This window comes from Diceros bicornis, chromosome 13 (assembly GCF_020826845.1).
Source record: "Diceros bicornis minor isolate mBicDic1 chromosome 13, mDicBic1.mat.cur, whole genome shotgun sequence".
Taxonomy (NCBI): Eukaryota; Metazoa; Chordata; class Mammalia; order Perissodactyla; family Rhinocerotidae; genus Diceros; species Diceros bicornis.
This window is the reverse complement of record NC_080752.1, coordinates 35,351,858-35,372,404: the sequence shown is the minus strand read 5'-3', so window position 1 is coordinate 35,372,404 and position 20,547 is coordinate 35,351,858. Positions and strand designations below refer to the sequence as shown.

At 55.1% G+C, this 20,547-nt stretch overlaps 1 protein-coding gene across 1 annotated transcript in view; it reads right to left on the bottom strand.

Moving 5' to 3' along the window:
• IGSF21 (immunoglobin superfamily member 21) overlaps positions 1–11,561 on the bottom strand; it is a 247,396-nt gene extending 235,835 nt beyond the window's left edge. The window contains exon 1 of the mRNA XM_058552031.1: positions 11,492–11,561. Coding sequence (XP_058408014.1) covers positions 11,492–11,561 — 70 coding nt within the window. The remainder of the gene's footprint in view (positions 1–11,491) is intronic.
• Positions 11,562–20,547: the final 8,986 nt, after the last annotated feature.

The following is a 20,547-nucleotide window of genomic DNA, read 5'->3' as shown; positions in this document are numbered from 1 at the left end:
AAAACAGAACACTGTTAGTGAAAGTCTTGCTCCCTCCAGCTCACTGAAGGCCTGTCGCCCCAGACCTATGTATGTTGGAAACGGAGATTAGCAAGAAATGGTGGGCATTATAGACATGATTTCATCAGCCTGAGGCTTTCTCCTTGGCACGACTAGAAGGGCAGGATGAGAAAGGAACAGGAAAGACTCTCCCTCTCCGTGATCTCCCTGGTTATTTATTGCCAATGGGCAGGCCCCACCCAAAGAGGAGCACCGCCCTAGACCCGCGCTGTCCAACAGAACTTGTTGCAATGATGGACATGTCTTCTCTACACCTGTGCTACCCACGCAGGAGCCACGAGCCACGTGTGGCTACTAAGCACTTGAAATGTGGCTGGTACTCCTGAAGAGCTGGGTTTTGTTTAATTCGGTTAAATGAAAGCCAAGCCACTGTGCTTAGTTTTCACGTAAATGTCAGTCGTCACACATGGCCATGTATTGAACAGCCCAGCCCTGGGCTGTAAGCCCCATGAGAGCAAGAACTTGCCTATTCATTCTTCTCTGGATGTCTAGAACAGCATGGTGCCTGACCCCCAGGAAGCAATCAATTAATATTCGCTGCACCAATGAATGAGGCAGTGAATGAAAGAATGAATGAATGAATGAACCATACTGCTTCCTGCAACAAGAAATTGCTCTCTCTGGGATTCAGACTGCCCTGGGAAGCACTCAATTTTCCCCATTAGGTAACTGGTATCCCTCCCCCTGCGGCTTGCCTTTCCCCTCCCAGCAGGCTCCTCAGTCAGTGATAGGTCTTAGAATTCGCCTTCTGATGATGCCTCTTCCTCTCCAAGCCGAACTTGAGCTCGGCTCACTTCTCTGCTGCTCAAGAGAACAAAGAAGTCTTTGTGATGTGGGTGCCTTTGCCGCCCCCACCTCACTCCCTCCGCCCTGCTGGGGACATTAGGTGCCGGGTGACAATTAGAAACTTATCACCCACTTCTGCAGAACCAGGCACTGGCCTTGGGTTATTGTGTGGCCTGAATACCCATTTGACAAAAACGTGCACCCTCAGGCAGTGAGCACCAGCTCTGGACGTGGATGCCATCCACCCTCCAGCCGCGCCAGCCTCTGCCGTCACCCTGCCAGCGCATCCTTGCCCCGCGATGCCCCCTCCTCCCGCCCAGCCCAGCCCGGTGCCAGGGCATCCCGTGATGGACGCCTTCCTCTGGGGCAGCGTTAGGGAGAGAGGAGGAAGAGGTGGTGCTGGGGAGATAATGGAGGCGCCAACGACTGGTGACAAACAACCCCATCGGAGGGGGGCGAGTGCCTCTGCAGAAAGAAACAAAAGGGCAAGGGAACAGCTTGGCAAAGGGACAAAAAAACCCAATGGCTCAGCTGCTCCTCTCCCTGGCGACTCCCAAGCTGCTCCTGTGATTTATGAGTCTGGGGGGTCGCTCCCCACTGGAGGGCTGCCAAGACCCCCATCCAAGTCTGGGGGACCCTGATGCTCCCCCGCGCAAGGCTCTCAGGATGGTGGGTCTGCCTGACTGCGCCCTGGGATGGCCCCCAGGACCTCGAGGGAGAAGGCCTGCCCCCCACGTCATGCACAGTGTGTGCACCCACAGAAGAGTCGGTCCTCTCTCCGGCCTCAGTGTTCTCAGCTTCAAAATGGGGGGAAGGAGATCGTGCAGATAACTGCTCAGCTCCCTTCCTGCTCTGACGCTCTGAAATTCCAAGCCTGAAGACTCATTTAGTGCTCCATGTGGGGAAACCTACAGCGTACCCCCTCCTCCCGGGCATCGGGACTCATAAACACTTCTTCCCCTTCACATAGGGGTTTCCACCACATGGCAGGAAGCCAAGCATCACTATAGCAGCAGGATCCACTTGTCACACACCTACTGTGTGCCAGGCACCACACAGGCGGACTCCTCATTTGTGTAGCTTACCCTTCCCAGTAGCCCCCACCCCACGAGACCACCATGATGAGCTGCACGTTCAGTTTGAGAAATCGAGGCTGAAAGCAATGAAGAGTTTACCTGAGTTCACGTGCTGGATAACTGGTGGAGATGGGATCTGAACCCTGGTCAGACCCCAGAGCCCATGCCCCCTGAGGAACTAGAAGCTTCTCCACAGGAGAAGCTATTCCCATCACTCTTGGTTCAGGCCCAAGGGATATGCTCTGGCTGGAGCAGCCCCATTCCAGGCCGTGCCATCTTGGCAGGGCCTTGGCAGGGGCCTGGTTTTCCCTCCTTGCCAGGTCTGGACACTCCAGGAGAGGCGGGCAGTCTCCAAGTGATGGCATTTCTTCCTGAGGCCATTGTCTCCTTGGGCATCCCAGAGCAATCATTTATAACCCAATGGAGGTTCCAAGGAGTTTCCAGCTTCAGGTGGCCCAGAAAAGCCAAATTAATCTTCCCAGAACATTGCTCTGGGAACTCACTCGTCTCTCTTCAACTGCTCCCCACGGCCCCCGGGCTCATACCCAGACCCCTCGCCCTGGCCCGCAGGCCTCCGCAACAACTCCAACCTCATGCCCAGCTTCTCAACGAGCACCTTATACTCAAGTGAGGCCAGCTGCCTCCCTGCCTCCCAGCCCTCACACATCAGGCAGCATTCAGAGTCCCTCCTCCAGGCCTTTGCACGTGCTGTTCTCCCTGCCTGGGGTTCCCTCCTTACCTGTCAAGATCAAGATCATTTCAATCCCTCAGAGCCTTCCTGGGCCGCTCCCTTTAATCCCCAGGGATTTATCCTCGGTGGCCCTGTACAGGCCATTTATTATATATGATCTTTCATGGTTCTCAAATGCGTTCATGCCGTGTGGGGCTGCCAACACCCCAAAACTCCTTGAGGGGGGCTCTCTGCAAGCCCAGAATGAGGCTGGGGCAGCTGCTCAATTAATGGCAGTGACTGGACCCCCTGACGGGGGGGGGGTCAGCTTCCAGGGGAGGGAGCAGAAAGCATGAGCCCACTCTGCATTTCCGAGAGACGCCATGGCCGGCTGAGCCCACCCTGGCGGTCAGGAGGAAGAGAAAGCCAATGACTGAGGGCCAATGACATGCCAGCGGCATTCATGCATTATCTTATTTATCCCCACAACACCCTCCATTTTCAAAAGGCAAGGAAACCACGACTCAGAGAGGTAGTGACTTGCCCAAGGACACTCTGCTAGGAAGCGGCCCTGCTGGGATTCGAACCCAATTCAGATGGGAACCAAAGTACATTAACACCAGGTGGCTGCTCCACAGAGACAGTGATTGAGGAAGGAGGGGCATGCCCAGTGGTGTGCTGGTGAGGGCAACAACCAGTTCTGGGGTGAGGGGAGCCCTGATCTGTAGTGTTTGCTGATTTCTGTGGTGTAAATGCTCCTGCTGTGGTCAATTTCAAGCTATAAACACAGAGTTGGAAAGAGATGTGCAATCAACGCCCGGCTGCAAATCCAGCTCTGCCCCCCACGCCAGCAGTGGGTCCTTAGGCAAATCACACCACCTTTCTAAGCCTCATTCCACATCTGGAAAATGGGGAGAATACTGGCTCCCAAATGGGAGTCTCTGGGAGGATTTAACATGACTTTATGTGTGAACACGGCTGCCACGGGGCTCGGCACATGGTAGCTGCTCAGTGTGTGTTTTTTCCTTCCTTCCTTCTTCCCCAAACCCCCCACCCATCACCAATAAAGGACAGCGTCCCCCCCAGGAGAACCCAGAGAGAACAGGAAGCCATTTGGTCTTCCCCCACCTTCTCCTGTTGGCTCATTCCCCAGATGCCAGTCGTGATGCCAGTGTGAGTGAGGGTGGGCAGAGCTGGACAACGAACACATCCTCACACTGGAAAGGACTTCCAGAGGTGACCGAGCTGGGCCAGGAAACAGGCCCTGGCCTAGAGTCTGGACCGAACCTCAGGCTCAGGGGAGACATCATTCATTCAACAAACACACCTTGAGGATTTGCTCAGAGCCGGGCCCCACGCCAGGGCTGGGGGTGCAGGGATCCCGCCTTCAAGAGCTCTCTGTCCAGTAAGGAATCCAACCCATGAGCACCTCCAGCCCCAGAGGAGGGCCGTTTCAACAGGGTTGCCCAAAGTGCCGCTGCCAGCACTCCTGGGGACACCTGGGTCAGCAGGGGTGGGGTGGGGGAGTGTGGAGGGCGAGAAGTGGCAAGTAGAGACTTGGAGGGAGGTTTACGGGGAGTCAAGTGCTGTGCTGGCTGAGGGCAGATGTCTGCTCTTGGAGCCAAGAAAGGGCAGAAGTGGGGGAGGAGGGGGGAGGTGAAGCTAGGCCCAGAAACCGCTGAGCAGGCCGAGTCTGTGGGGCAGAGAGATGGCGGGCTCTGGTCTCCAGGCTGTGACCACGGGCACATCTGCATCCTCGCCTGGGGACTGGGGATATAACACCCATCTGGACGGCAGTGGAGGATAGAGGAGGTCACATCGACAAAGTGGCTACGACAGCACCCAGCTCACAGTGCATACTTTTTGGTCAAAGTTTACTGGCCTGTGAGCTCACGGGGAGCTGGCCTGTCTCATTTCGGATCCCCGTGGGCTGACTGAAGCATCGCAATGGGGAGGGGAGGGAAGGAAGGCTGGGCTTGCAGCCAAACCCAGATTCCGGTCCAGCCACCTCCTACCACCATCTTTTCATCTCCCAAAGCCTCAGTCTCCCTGGTGTCTTCAATGGGTACAAGATAACCACCTTCACGTCTGATGTGAGGACTCAATGGAGCGATAGGTATAGAAGCATTTTGTCAACTGTCGAGTAGTCCCAGCAGGTAGAGAGTTGGATGTCTGGAGTCACAGTCTCTACCACTTTGAGTATCTGAGAGCCTCCAGAAAGACAGATGTACTTCCAGGAGCAGAACTTTGCTAATAGGCAGCTCACCTGTGAAGCCAGCCTAAAATCCACACACTGTAAGGCTTTTCATTCACTTTTCTGTAGAAAGACATGTACCCAGCCCTCTTCTAAACCAGGATGCACATGTCTAAAGGCCAAAGGTGGCTCATTCATCCAAACAACCAACCTCTATTGAGCACCCGCTATGTGCTCTGTGGGGAAGATTCAAGAGCGAGCAGGAACGGATGGGGCCCCTGACTTCATGGAGCTTCTAGTCTAGTAGGGTTGGGGATGGGAGGTTCACGGTGAGACCGGCTCCATCCCCGCTTTTCTCGGGGAGAAACAACTTGGATCTTGGACTGCACTCAATATGGGGCGGGGGACGTCTTGGGCCTCCAGGGAAAGACAGGGAGCAAGGACATGACCCATCCTCCAGGTGTTACCAAGAGTGGCCAGCCTGCAACTCTGAGGCTCATCACGCCTAGGGAGGGGAGCAAGTGGGGTCCTTTTCTTGCAAGCGGCACAAATTGACTCTGGACAACTCAAGCCAAAAAAAAAAGTAACTGGTGGGACCTTATGAGGAAGTTTATGGAACGCAAGGTCAATCTGAAGCCCCCAGTGTCGGGAGGACCCACCACTTGAGCTGGAGCAGGTCTGGTGTAACCACGGTTAATCCTGGTAACAACCATCAGAGCCCACAGGGCTGAGCTAAGAGTGTTGCATGTAATGACTCGTTCCATCCAGTCAGCACCCTGCAAGGTAGGCCCCATCATTACCAGTCTCAGGAAACCAGCAAAGTACAGTTCCTTGGGGGCCCCCACTGGCAAGGGGGACTTTCCAGTGGTTCTCAGTCTTCCTCTGCTCCATATTCAAATTCCAGGGAGAGTGTGTCTGACGGGCTCATCGTGGGGGTCCCTTACCTGATTGTGCCACCTACCAAGATGGCGTGCAATTGGAGAGGGTACATAATTCCCCAAAGCAAATCTGGTGTGTTGCCAAGAGATGTAGGAATGGCTAGCAAACAAGACAAACTCCAGATTCCCTTCCTGGGTGTCACAATGTCATTTTCTGTTCCTTTGGGCTGCTTCTCGGTACACCTCCAGCTCCATGCACGTGGTATCTATTTGCTCCATCTATGGAATCTTGGCCAGTAGGTCTTGGTGATCATGGGCTTCCTTTGCTACTGGACCCCACTGAAAATGTAAAGGTGGGTTCCAGGATCGCATCCCCTGGTTCCTTCCCATGAACTGCATCCTGAAGACAGACACCTCTTAGGAAGTGATATCATCCATTTCACCACCACTGACATGTACCATTTAAAATGGAAGGCTCTGCATCCTCTCGCAAATGGGAGAGCTGCTGCATTCCTCCTTCCAGTGATGAAAAAATAAACAGTTTCTCCTCTCCTCCGGGAGCAGAAATGTCTCTGGGTTGAACCTGGGTTTGAAACTCCCAGTTCTTCCACTTAAGAAAGATCCTGAGCCTCGTTTATTATTTAAGAAAGAAAAGAAAAGAAGGGAGGAAGAGAGAGAGAAAGATCCTGGGCCTCTCATCCTCATCTGGAAAACACGGCTAATGACACTGCCTCATAGACTGTGGAGAGCATTTAACGCATAAAGAACATCTACCAGTGTGCAATACACGGTGGCTATCAGTAATAGGACACGTCCTTCTCCCAGGCCTCAACTAGACTCTAGGGAGAGGTCTAAGTTGAGCTGGTCCCACCATGCACAGTCCTGCCTCCAGCTCTTTGCTCATGCAGAGAGCATTTCCCTCCCTAGCCCTCAGCTTATTAACGTCCTCTCTTTACTTCAAGGTCTAGCTCAAGTTCTCCGTCCCCTCTGAAGCATTTCCTTAATACCCCAAGTAACCACTCTTCCCCCAAGAACTTCCTGAAAGGGACATCAATTCACTTGGTATCTAGCAGGTATCCACAGATTTCCACCTGGATTATCGTTCATCTTTTCAGGAACATGCCCAACTTGTTACCCCACTGTGATGAGGGTCACTGCTGTAGGTCTTTCTCTTTTCAGATGTGCCCTGCCCACAACAGATGCCCATTCATTCTCTCGGTGACGACGAGACAGTGACACCTCCTCTCCCATCTGTGCAGATGGACACACAGGATAATTCTATCTCAAATAGGGTTTGGGAAGGAGTAAAACATCTAGACAGGGGATTGGATACACTGCAACCGTCCATGTGGCTGGAGCCGAGGACATGACCGAGGTCCATCCTCACTAGGAGACAGCAGAGCACAGAGGGAAAGAGTCAGACAGTTCTGGGTCTGAATCTCTGCTCGCCACTTACTGACTGGGTGGCCGTAGACAAGTCACTTAACCTCTCTGAACCTCAGTTTCCTTTTCTGAAAAATAGGGCTAATTTTACCTCTCAGAGTGGTTGTAAGGATTAAATGAGTCAAGAACAATGAGCACATGGCACAATGCTTGGCATAGAGTGAGAGTTCAATTAATGTCAGAGATATAGCCACTTCCTCCCTCTAAGTGAGGAATCAATTTTCCACTAAGCTGTAAGCACCATAAAGGCAGGGACTCCCTTCTCATGTTCAGGGCCATGTTCCCAATGCTTAGCACTGCGCCTGGCACATAGGCAGTATACAATAAACACTTGTTGGGTGTTTGCATAAATTCATGCATACATGAATTTCAAGTGGCCTAGGGATGCAGCAGAGGTGGGCAGGGTGGTAAGCCAGGTTAGACACCTGCGTGGATCCTAGGACACCCAGTTCACAAAACTAACCAGCCTCCTCTTCGTTGGGCCTCTGCCTTTGGAGTCCTGACTACTGTAACCCAGACACCTGAGCGAGTCACTTAAAGTCCTCCAACTCCTTCCCCTCCCCCCTCCCCCCAACTGTAGTGAGGTTCAAGTGTGTGTGTGACAGGTGTTCTGAAAAGTCAGGGTAGCCAGGCCAGTCTAAGGCATCATTGGTACCTTGCCCCCCCCCCGGCCCAGATGCCCTACCCAAGGAAGTCTCTGCAGCCGGAGAGAGGGAAGACGGAAAGGAAAGAGAGAGCCGGGGGCTAGACCGGGCAGGAGCTGGAAGGAGCCTGTACTCCTGTCATTAACAAATCTTAAAGCTCTGAGCCTCAGTCTCCTAATCTGTGACAAGAGGAGCTGAAACCCATCTTGCAGTGTACAAGAGGGCTGTGAAGCGGCTAGCGTGAGCTTGACACACTGCAGCTGATCCACATAATCGTGGCTCTTCAGGAAACGAATATCCAGCTGTGGTGTTACGAAAGGAGCAATCTTAGATTCTTAGATTGTCGAAGGAGACTTGTGTGGAAGGACCCCGCATTGACCAGCACCGCTCTTCTTTTGTGCCTACCATCTTTCCCAAGGCATTAGGGAAAGGGTGATAATCAGTTCCCACTCCAAACGGTTTCTCTTACTAAAAAACAGAAGTTTCAGAACCACTGAACTAAGTGATTTCGGAGGTTGCCTCCAGTTCTAACATTTTCTGCACTTGAAAAGCAAAAACTAGTTCAACCAGTCAGAAAAACTCCGGTTTGCATCTGGGATGGGAAGGGGGTGGAGTCTACGGCTGGGGGTGGGGCCAGGCGTGGGCGGGGCGGCTGGGGGAGCAGGGGCGGAGCAGCCCGCACTGGGCAGGGCTCTTAAATTGCCTGCCCGGGGCTGAGCGGAACCGTGCTGTGTCCAGGCGCGGGATGGGGGTGGGGAACGGGATGAATGTATAAAGTCGTCACGCCAGCTCGCGCGCGCACAGCCCCCGCAGTCTCAGTCCTGCGGCGGCCTCGGCCCAGCCGAGCCAGCCCCGTCATCCCACCCGCCTGCTGACACGCGGCTGCGAAGAGAGAACTGGGGGGCTTCTGGCTGGGGCCTTTACTCGCCCTGACTTGGGCCTGCCCACCCACTACTCTTCGAGGAGAATTTCCCAGGGCGAAAGAGGCAGGTCCAGGAACCACCCTCTTCCCCCTCCCCCTCCCCTCCCAATCCCCGGTGCCCCCTCTGTCCCCCACCACTACACAGGCACAGGTGCAGGACCTCCTCCCCAGAAGCGCCCGGGCCAGGTAAGCACAGGGCGCTGCTGGGTGCTCTGGGAGACCAGAGAAATGTGAGTCTCCCCCCTGGAGAATCAGATACTGGGGAGTGGGAAGCCAGGGGCAGGACTTCCGGCCCAGCCAGTCCTGTATGCAGCGGACTCCTTTCTCCTCCCAATTCGCAGACACACCTCTCCAAAGTTGAGCCCCTTTGCCCTGCGACCCATAGGGAGAGACTAGGCGAGGGCGCACCGGCCATGCCCCTGCCTAGGAGTGACCGCCATCGTCCCCCACTGGGCAGGCATGTTTCTGAACGCTTGCCCTGGATTCTGCTCTCCCCGCCTCCGAGGCAGCCCCTGGCAGATGGCCCGGCAAAACCAACTGCCAGGTGCACGGCTCTCGTCACATCCAGGAAGGGCGCCCTCCTCCGGCAAGCCGGCCTCTTGCATCTCGCACGGACTCTTCTCGTACCCCCGCCCCCTCGTGGGCGCTGACTTAGAATCGGGAACGACGGACCCCACCCTCGTGCACGCTCGTCTCCTCTGCGGAGAAGAGAGGGTTCCCTGGTGGCCCGGGACCCCCGCCCGCGCCCCAGGCTCGGAAAGTTTCCTGTCCGCGATCCCGGTCGGCGCTCTTCCTTCACCCTGAGCAGCGGAGCTCAAAGGCCACGCCGGCTTCCCCGACCCAGATGCGCTCTCCTCCAGCGCCCGAGCCCCCGCCTCCCGCAGCCTGCAGAGGCGGGCGAGGGGAGCGGAGGCGCCGGGACGCCGGGTCGGCTCTCCGCAGTTCGGCAGCCCGGAGAACGCTGCTCGCGGGTTCTGGGGAGAGCTTGCAGGGTGGGGTCTTGACGGAGCGGGGTTTCCCACCAAAGCCTTTCCCATCAGTCGCCGTCCCCACACCTGCCGCGTCTCTCTGTTCTGCGCATTCCGGGGGAAGGGATGCTCCCTTCCTGCCTCCAACCTCCAACCCCCGCTCCCTGCAATGTCCAGGTGAGGGCTCCAGTGGTTTTCAACAAAGCCCAGTGCCCTCTCGGTAGCGCTGGAACCGGACCTGCCCCCCTACCCTCCCATATAACCTTTCCCTCTAGAGGCATCCAAGGGAGGGAGCCCTCACCCCAAAGTCGGGGGGAGATTTTAATCCACTTTGGAAAGTCTCTTGCTCCAAGGGTAGGGGGACAAAGTACAGGGCTTGCGTTCCTTCTGGGCCACACCAATCCCTCCCCCTCCCTGCCAGCTGGACCACCATTCAGACCCAAATTCTGCAGCTTCTCCCATCCGCAGACCCCAGCACTCTCCAAGGACCTCGGGGTAGAAGGCGGTGGGGTTATTTTAGGAGGGCACCCCTTCCTGGCAGGCAGTCTCAGAACCTCGCTAGGCTCCCGGTAGGGCAAGACATATGGCAGAGGACAGAGTTGACCCCCCCTCCATCTCGCTGTTGGGCTACGGTCACAATGGCTACTTTTTGGCACCCCCGCGTCTCCCTCTCCCTCCGCGGTGAAACCAGGCTGTGACTCCAGTCGGGCTGGTTCTGGGCACCCAGGTTTGGCACTAGGTTTAGGGGGGAATCGAGGACACGGACCCTCTAGTCTCCGCGCCCGCGGCTCTTCGCTGGTCCTGCCTCCCTCCCGCCAGGCTCGTAGCCAAAGCGTCGGCTCACTGCCCTGCCCGAAAGGTGCCGGGGTCGCCAGGTTCGGCTCTGGCATCCTTTAAGACCCACCAGGCGGCGGCGCCCGGCGGGAGGCACCGAAGCGGCTGTGAACCCCGGACCCTGGAGCTGCGGAGCCACCGGTCGGTCGCTCTGTGGACCCCGCTCAGCTTCAACCCCCTTCCAGCCGGCTAAGCCGCGCCTGGGACCAAGTCCATGCGGGACACACATAGACTGCTGCTCACACCTCCTCAGCCCCTGCACGCCTCCATACCTCCCTCCACACTAGAACCACACGCTCCATCGCATACACACACACTGCCGGCCCACGAAGCAACACAACCCCCATGTGCCTGTACCTTCACACATCCTAGATGCACACACTCCTGCCCAAGTGTCACACTCTCTCCTCCTGTGTTACATGCTCCCCACCCCCCAAATACTGTCATCAGCTGTCACACACCCCTAGAGAGACCCGCACACTTGGGACATGCGTGAAAAGCCACACCTCACATACTCACCACCCTTTAACACGCTCACACATACAATGACACAAACTCACACACTTCATATCCTCACCGAGAAGCTGGCACCCGCTCACAGCCCCAAACACTCACTCTTTCTCACACACACACCTCCGTGTAACTGACATCGACACTCAAACACCCCTCCAGACACTCGCTCACTCACACACCATCACACACACTCACATCTCTAAATACACTTCCGCACCCTCTCCACACAGCTCCTTCCCGGACACCCTCAGACATAGACGCAACAAAGACACACGCTCGTACACACACACACACACACACACCCTGGCACAGACCCACGAGTGCTCTCTCCAAAGGAGGCATCCTCCCTCCTCGCCAAGCCGACCAGCTCCACATGCCCCCACGCCAGGACCGGTGGTCGGACCCAGAGCCTCTCCGGAGCGACCCCGGCCCGCGACCTTCCCCGCGGTCCGCCCCCGCGAGCGTCCCTCTCCGGGGCTCCGGCCGGGCGCCCGCGCACTCACCGCGCGCCAGGTCCAGGATCGCGGCGAGCAGCAGGCACACGCAGCCACGGAGGCTCGGGCCGGCTTGCATGGTGCCCGGGAGCTGGCGGCTGTGGCGGGGCGGCGGCGGTGGCAGAGGCAGCGGGGGCGGCGGGTCCCCTCGCCATGGGCTCAGGCGCGCTCCTGCCTCCGGCCGCCGGCCGAGACGGTGGCTGGCAGCGCGGGGCGCCGCGGGGGCGCCCCCATGCCGCCGCAGCCGGGCCGCCCGGGCGCCGGGCTCGACTCGGCTCGGGCTCTGCGGGGCGCCGCGACCCTCGCGCTGGGGGCGTCCTCCGCGCGCCGCGGCTCCCGGCTCTCCGGCTCCCCGGCTGCGCGCGGCGCCCACCGCGGCGCGGAGTCGGATCGGCTGCAGCGCCGGAGTTTGCAGCCGAATCGCGCTCTCTGCCTCGCGCTCGCCTCTCTCGGCGGCGCGAGCGCCCCCCTCCCCGCGCCCTCCCTCTGTCCCTCCCCCTCTCCCCGCCCCCCGCCCTCCCCGCCCTCCCCTTGCCGCGCTCTCCGCTGTATTATACAGACTTTTCTTTAATCCTTTCTGGGCTGTTCGGCTCTCGTCCGCTAAGCCGATTTATTGCAGAGAGAAGGAGAGCTCACCCCCTCCCGGCCCCCCTCTCCCTCCTCCCTGTCTCCCACCCCTCTCCTCCCCCCAGGTTCCTCTCCTCACTCACAACTCGCTTGCTGCCCTCAGCTGCTTAACCCTCCCCCAGCTGACCCAGCACCTCTGCCCTCCAGAAGCCAAGCTCCATCTGATCCCCCTCCACCTAATCCTGTCCCTGGGATCACCCCCCGCCCCCAGTGAGGAGGGAGGCAGCCTCGCGGGAGAGCAGTGGCCTCCGCAGAGCAGAGCAGGCAGGGTGTGGCCCCGGAGTACTGGCCTTGCCACCTCTTAATGGCCTTAGAAGGATTAGTGGCATCCGTGTTCTGAAACTTCCCAAATTACAGCTGGTTTCCCCCAGGAACCCACAGAGATGGGATATGCTTTGTCCTTTCTTCCAAGAATAGCCACATTCTTGGATCCAGCCAGGAATGGGTAAGGAATTGGTTGTTTCCTCTTGGGAGAGACCATGTTGTCACCTTTTTGGCAGGCCTGTCGCCTTTTCTCCCCAGGCCTGAGGAGTGGGGTTTAGGACTTGTATTTAGGCATTATCCTCCCACCAACACACACACATGCCGGGCGCACACACACGTACCCCATTGAGCCTCAGGCCTGGCTGTGGGCCTTGAGGTCTCCTAGAAGGGGAGAGGTACTCTAGTCCTTGGAGTGGGCTGAGTGTGAGGTTAGATGGGGAAGCTCAGAGAATGGAATTTCACCCCTGGCAGGTGATTGGCAAGCTGCGGCCTAGAAAGGCCAGCACAGCCAAGGACAGAACTGGGCTCAGAAGGCTGTTGCTCTATTTACCTAGACGGGCAGTGGGTACATACCCAGTCCTGTCTCCAGCAGCCCTTTGAGGGGGTGGAGGGAGTGCGGTGGGCAGTGGGTGGTTGCTAAGCTCTCTCTTGGCGGGCCTTGTGCAGAGATGCTCCGTGGCAGGGAGCTGCTCCTCCGTCGGCCCTCTCCAAGCCTCACCACAACATGTCCCAAGGCAGCCGTGCTGCGGCTCACGGCCGCCCACCCCGGGGGGAAGGAGTGATTTGCATTTATGAAGATCTGAAGGCATACGTTCACCTGACAGGCTTTAGAATGATCCTCTCAGTAAAATAATAATAATGATCGTAATAAACCCTTATAAATAGGTGTTTGATTACAGTTTGTCCCTATGTGGGATTTTTTTTTTTTTTTTTTTTGAATCAGACTAATTGGCTGCCAGGCTGATTGGGCTGGATCTAGCTGGAACACTGGAGTCTTAGGACCTTTCTTCTCCCTTTGGCTGGCTGTTCTTTGCTCCCTCTCACCCTCACCCACCCGAGTCTCCCCTTCTCCAAGTTGCTGAGGGTTAGCTTGAGGTCACCTCTCCCCCACACCCTCTTTGTGGGCTGACTCAGCCATGCCATGGGGCACGGTCCATGACTGGCTCCTTTCTGCCCACCCCCCACCCCCCGCCACCTCTGGCCCAGGAAAAAGCTAGCAGAACCCAGAACCGTCCCAGGTGCTAGGCACTCTGTGGAAGGGCCTTCCTGGCTGGGAAGCTGCACCAAGCTGGGAGGACCCTCATGTTGATCTGAGTTGCACAGACAGTGCTGTGTGGGCATTCCTGCTCTGCAGGCCCGGGAAGGTGGACAGGCAATGGTTCTCCAGGTGAAACCCTGAACAGGTGAGGCTTACCATCTGCACTCACTGCAGCCCAGCCGCTAGAGAGGAGAGCCAGGGACCAGGTGGGATTCCAGGGCCCCTGGGTGATCCTTTCTCCCAGCCCAAGTCCATACCAGCTGGGAAAGAGACCTCCCCCCACCAGAGAGCACCGGGAATGGGCTAGACAGTCACCTCCATTATGCCAGCTGTAAATAACACCTGGGAGAGGTGGGCAAGGAGGAAAGGAAGCCTGCTGGGAAAGGGAGGGTTGGCTTCTAGGGCCAAGGATTGGTCCTGGGGTTGGAGACCTCAGTTAACCCTCCATCAGCCCCAGGACTTCTGAATCACCCACACTCTCTTTTAGCACCACCCTGTATTATAATTACTGGTCTTCCTAGTCAGTGCCTGGCACACAGTTGGCACAAAGTAGGCCCTGGCACATAGTAGGCCCTCAATATTTGTTGGATGGATGGATGAATGAATGAATGAATAGGTGCAGGGCACTTTGTCATATCCACTCCACTCCTCAGCTCCTAGCACAAGGCTGGCAGGTGCTAGCAGGCATCCTGTGGCAGTGAATCTTTGCAGAGAACCAGCACCCCCCTGGGTCACATGTTCAGAGAGAGGACATCCTGCCCAGGTGCACAGTTGGGTTCTTTCCTCAAAGGGGCTTGGCTGCAATGTGCGCGTTTATTACCATATGGTAATTGTTCATAGGAATTCTGATACCTCCACACACCCTCTCCTGGGGGACCCCGCTCCTCCAGCTCCTGTTTCATAGAACACAGCTCCAGAGCCTTTTCTTTGGCCCCAGAGAAAGGCATCTCCGAAGCACGGAGAGGCACCGTTAGCAGAGGGCAGGGGGTGACTTAGCCAAAGAGAAAGTCATGCGGGGCAGCCACAGTCTTCATTTGCTTAATGTCCCTCGGCTCCTGTCTCCTAATGGAAAGGCTGCCAGCGGCAGGGCCTCCACTCTGCATTCCTGGCACTTAGACCCATGAGTCACGGCGGGACATGCCTCCTCCTTGGGCACCAGCTGGGTAGGAGCCCTGGACCTCCTGACAGCCTGAGGACTGGCTGTCCCCAGCCTCCCTCTGTCCATGGAGCTGAGCTAGGCTCTCCCGACAGAGGGCGCTACAGCACAAAGCAAATTTCTCCTCTCTTGACCCTAGGGAACTCCTCCAGAGGTCAAAGGGGCCTCTGTGACCTCTAGTTTGTTCATTTCCAGGAAAGGGGAGGGATATGGCATGTTATTACCTCCCACAGACTGACTTCCAAAGGGATGGGCTCTGTTGGTTGGGGAAAGGCTTCTCTGTGGAGTTCCATAATATTACTAAGAGTAGTTAGCATTTATGAAAGTGCTTCTCTTATGCCAGGCACTGTTAATGCATTCAATGTGTATAAACTCATTGAATCTTCATAATAACACATGAGGTGGGTACTAGCATTATTCCTATTTTACAGATGAGAAAACTGAGGTGCAGAGAGGCTAAGCAACTTGCCCAGTATAACATAGTAATAGAGCCAGATTTGACCCAGGAAGAGTCCAGAGCCAGGGCTCTCAAATGTCCTTCTGGGCCAAGATACACACATTACATGTGGGCACATGTGCCTGCAGGCACACACACACCCCTATACACACACCCTGGAAGCCAGTATTTTGATCGGAAATGAGAAAAACAAAACTTTCATAAACCCAGTGTGTGTATTCCACCTCTCTTGTCTCATTTAATCCTCATAAGAGCCCTCTGTGGCAGCTTTATTTATGCCCAGTTTACAGATAAGTAAACTGAGTCTCAGAGAAATGAAAAGAATTGCCCAAAGAGGCCAAGGTAGAGGGATTCGTTCTGGATTCAGGGCACAGGAACCTAGTGTGGGCCTTCCCCAGGCTGTGCTTCAGAGATCCACACTTATCCTCTCTGTCTCTCTCTCTGTCTCTCTCACACACACATGCACACACACACACTCACTCATGCAGTCCTCTGGCTCCTTCCCGCCTTGCCCTCTGCCTCTCCGTGCAGGGAATGAAACATCCACCCGGCTGCATCCCAGACAGGACCGAGGGGTTTTTAATGTTTGTTTAAATTAAACACAACTGAAAGTGACGCCTTGACACTGGTGACCCAAATCTATGGAGTCAGCCGCTTGGAATTAAGTCCAACGCCGCGTCCTTAATGGACCTCAGCCCCACGTGGGCTCTCAAGCTCCATTCTCCCGCACGTCTTCCCACAGGAGCACCTCAGTGGGTTTTCCATGGGAATCTGAGGCTGGGGGTTGCTGAACGGGCCTCAGCATTCCAGGCCCGGAGACAGGAGCTGGACCACATGAAGGAGTTAGGGACGGGAGGTTAAGCCCTGGGGATCAGCTGGGGAAGAGAGAAGCAGGCTGACACTGGAGACCAACATTCCCCAAACTGGATCCCTCCAACCTTGTTTTGCAAATTTGTAATAAACCTTCCTTGAAAGAGGGTTCTGTGGTTAAATATATTTGAGAAATGCTGCCTGTTAGGCCATTCTCCACTTCTTAGAGATTTACAATTCACACGAGCATATTAAAGGCTGTGAGAAATCCTGCAGAGTTTTTCAGTTTTATTTACTTGAAACCCAAACTAGTTTGGCCTCAGACCCTCTTTGCATAAATATCTGTTAACATCTCATAAGCAAGAATTCTATAGATCACGGGATGGATGGGAGATGCTGTTCCGGCCCTGGACAAGCCCCGTGATCTCTTCCTGGATTGCCATAGTAGTAGTAGTAGCAGTAATAATAATAGTAAGAACAACAATAACAACCATTGCCAACTGATGACATTTATTGAGTGCTTACTATGTACCAGGTGCTGTTCTAAGTGCTTTGCTTGTACTAATTCATTGAATCCTCTCCGTAACCCTATGAGGCAGGTTCTGTTTTTAACCCCACAGAGTAGACACAGAGAGGTGAAGCCTCTTGCCTAAGGTCACATTGCTTTCAGGTGTTTCTGAGACGGTAAGCAACATGGGGATAAGGACCACAGCTGATTCATCTCTGAATTGCCAGCAGAAGTAGTCAAGTGCAGTGGCTAAAAGCATGGGCTCTTGAGTTGGGCTGCCTAGACCCAAATCCCAGCTTCAGCACTCAAGAAAATGTTGGTTGGGTAGAAGAAAGGAAGGGAGGGAGCGAGGGAGTCAGGGAGAGAGGGAGGAAGGAAGAAAGGAAGGGAGGAGGGAAGGAAGGAAGGAACAAAGTAAGGAAGGACTTGCTGTAAGAACTTGAGCAAATTATTTAACCTCCCTGTGCTTTGATTTCCTCATCTGTAAAATGGGATGAGGAAGAGTACCAACCTCCTCGGGTTGTTGTGCTGATTAAATAAGACAGTGCTTCATGTGATGTGAGCACTCACTAAATATTAGCTGTAACAATTATTACTCACCAAGGCAGCCATACGATGCTACAATTACCCCATACAGTGGTTCCTTCTTTTCATCCTTAGCTTCCTGGACTCTGCAGTGGGGGCGGGGGGGGGGGGTGAAGACTCAGGGACAAGATCTCAAGGGACTCAGCGGATGGTTGCCATGACCACGAACCAAAGGAAGAGGTCAACGCGAATGGGATCTGCAATTCCCTTCTCTCCTATGGCATTCTGCAGCATTAGTCAGTCCATTCCTGGCTTTGGACTCTTGTCTCCACCATTGTCAAGTGGGACCCGGGATCTTCTAGGTCCTCCTTGGAACAGCCTTTCCTCCTTTCCTCGCCAAACTGCAGTACCACCCGTAGACAATAGGTGGCGCCATCTAATATGGGATTTGCTCCATTTTCACAACCTTTCAAGTTTGAGGGCCTGTATTCTGTAAAACGAATCAGCTTCCTATTTCACTAATTTGTTGAGCTTTCATATATTCACAATGAGGCATGCTGTCACAAAACACATATATTTAAGCTCCTTAGTCACAATTGTGTGATGGGTCCATAATGCTATAGATGTAGACATTGAGATGCAAAGCAAGATTGCCAGCTCCCTGTGTTTTCACTATTTGAAGTGTGTACTGTCTGCACTCCAGAGTGAAGTGATATTCTCTTCAGTCGATTCACCTGTGCGTCTTGTCTCTCCAGGTCATGATGTAAGGTCTGGGCCCATTTCACTTTGCACCTTGGCACCTCCAATGCCACCTGCTCAGGCCTGGGTCACATGGTTCTGGAGGGGCCAGGAAGCAAAGAAGGCAGGCCCAGCTGGTCAGACTAGTCGGTTGGTGGGGATTATAAAGGTATTTGTAGCTAAGTGATCTGGCTCATTACAAAAGCCGTCTGATGAAACCTGATATTTCCTTCTCTTCCCATCAGCCTGCTTTCTGTCTTGAGTTTCTCGATCCTGAAACATTTGAGGAAACCCAGTTTGACTTATAGTACTCATTTCTCTGGGCTTCACACTTCCCATTTGTAAGAGGCAAAAGGCCAGGCTCGCTCCCCGGGGCCCCTGACAGATGATGTCTTACCTGGGCGTGAATCTACCTCCACCTTCCTTCTCTTCCTCTCTCCTTCCTGTGCCACTGACGAAGCAGATGCCCTGTACCTGGCACTGAGCTAGGACTTGGGAGACTGACTTTCTGGAGGAGGTGAGACCTGGAGCTTTGAAGGATGCCTAAGAGTTAGAGAAAAGCTTTCGGGGCAGAGCCGCACGCACAAAGCCTTACACACGTGCATTGGAGATTGCCATCCAGGGAGCGACAGGTGGCCCGGGAAGGCCGGGCGCAGAGGTGTGTAGGGAGGCGAAGCTGTGAGGTTGGGCAGGGTCTTTGTAGACTACAGAAGGCAATGAAGGCCAAGGGAGGGCAAAGGAACAATGAAACTGCCCTAAAAACCTGCATTCAACAAAATGACCTGGACACACCTGCCCGTCTGGAGATTTTGTGATTCTTGACCTTATATCAAGACCTGAACAGTCCCTTCCCAGCCCCCAGAGGGAACTGTGTCATCGTGGAAGGCTTCACATCCCTGTAGAGATGCTCTTCTCCTCCCCCACCATCTCTTCCCAACTGTTGGCCAACGGAAACAATCCCGCTAACGCCTTGACCCCCTAGCCAGTCACCTGAGTCCATCCTCCCTCCCTGCCTTCCTGTGCTGCCCCTCTTCTGCCCAGGTCCAGCCTCCAGTACTTCCTTCCATTTACCCTGTCAAGAAGGGGACCCTGCAGAGAGGCAGCTTGTGAATCAGCTGGAATATTTCCCTGGAATTGGGGAATACTGGGAAGCACAAAGGGAGAGTCCCTCATCTCTCAAAGTTATCCATCCTTCAAAAGGGATGCTAATGGACCCCGGGAGACACATAGGCATTGTTAAAGCTTTGCATGATTCCAAGGGAAGGCACCCAGGCATTGGGGGCATGACAGCCCAAAGTGGCACAGGTACAAGGGCCCTAAAACCTGATGGCATTACTCCAGTGCCCCTAAATAAATGGTTCTAATGGGTCTCCACTTCCACTAAGGGCATTAAGGTCATCCATGTGCATTGGTCTCCTCTGGACCAGGCGCTGAGCTGAGTGCCAGGGATACAGAAGCTGAAGGACACAATTTGCCCTTGGGGAGCTCACGATTGGCAGGGGTTGGTGCACCATCAAGATGCCTGAGAGCCAACGTCAGGGCTGCCCACCCTGCATCTGCTCACCAGGCCTCTTCACCCTCGGAACCCTGCACCCGCCTGCCTGATCCACTTGGTTCCTCCTTCCCAGACGCCTCCCCAGGCCCCCTCTCTCAGGCTCTGCCCCTGGTCCCCACCCCAGGAAATCTTCCAGTAAAGGAAGGACAGTTGATGCTCCTTAGAACTGACCCCTGCACAAGTCCTTGGACCTTATCCTGCATGTAAAGCAAACCCCCACCTATCCATACCCCAGATCACCTGGGCACACCAAGGACCACAGGCTAGTTGGGACGTCCCCACTAAAATCCCTCATTGGCTCCCCACGGCCTGCAGACCAAAGCCAGCTCCCCTGGAACCGCTTACAAGGGTCTTCATCTCCGCACTGGGCCCACCTCTGTAGTTCTTAGTGTTCATTAAGCTTGATTCTGGGCCTTTATACATGCTGTTCCCTCTGCCTGAAACACCCTTCCCCCTCCAACTTCCCCATCCTCCTTACTCCCATCTCTCCTACCCTGCTCCCACGTACCCTATGCACACCCTTTAGGCTGGCTGTGCCTCAGGGCTCAGATTTAGCTGTCACTAGTTCAGGAAGCCTATGTTAGGCTTACCCCAGGGAATTAAGAGTGTGATGTTAAGATGGGCAAAGCACAGGGAGAGGGAGGGAAGGAGAAAGGGAGGGGGCAGGGAGAGAGGAAGGAAGAAAGGGAGGGAGAGAGGGAGGGAGCCAGAAGTCTCAATCTAGAGCATGGCTCAGAATCAGCAATCAGAACAGACTCTAGGTACCACTGAAGGTTGGAACGGCCAGAAAAGATGCTCCACTTCTCTAGAATGATAGCTTTCTTAACTAGGGCTGCCTTAAATGGACCGCCAGCAAAGATGCTCGTCCTCACTCCAAGACATGTTAGAGCACGGAAGCCTCCTGACACCTTCCTTTAAAGGAAGAAGGAGTACATGCTAGAACATTGGATTTAGGAGAACAGAAGGCTGGAGTCCACAATACCTGCGGGCCGGCTCTCAGAGAGTGAAGTTCAGGGGTGCGTGTGAAGAGGCGAATGTTGAGGGGCCTACACTTCCCTTTAGAGTGTCCTGTCTCCTCTGGCAGGACCAGCTCTCCATCCCAGGGAGGCTCTAGGGCGTCCTGGGTGCCTGGGGACCTGTTGTTTTCCTGACTCCTGCTTTTGAGTC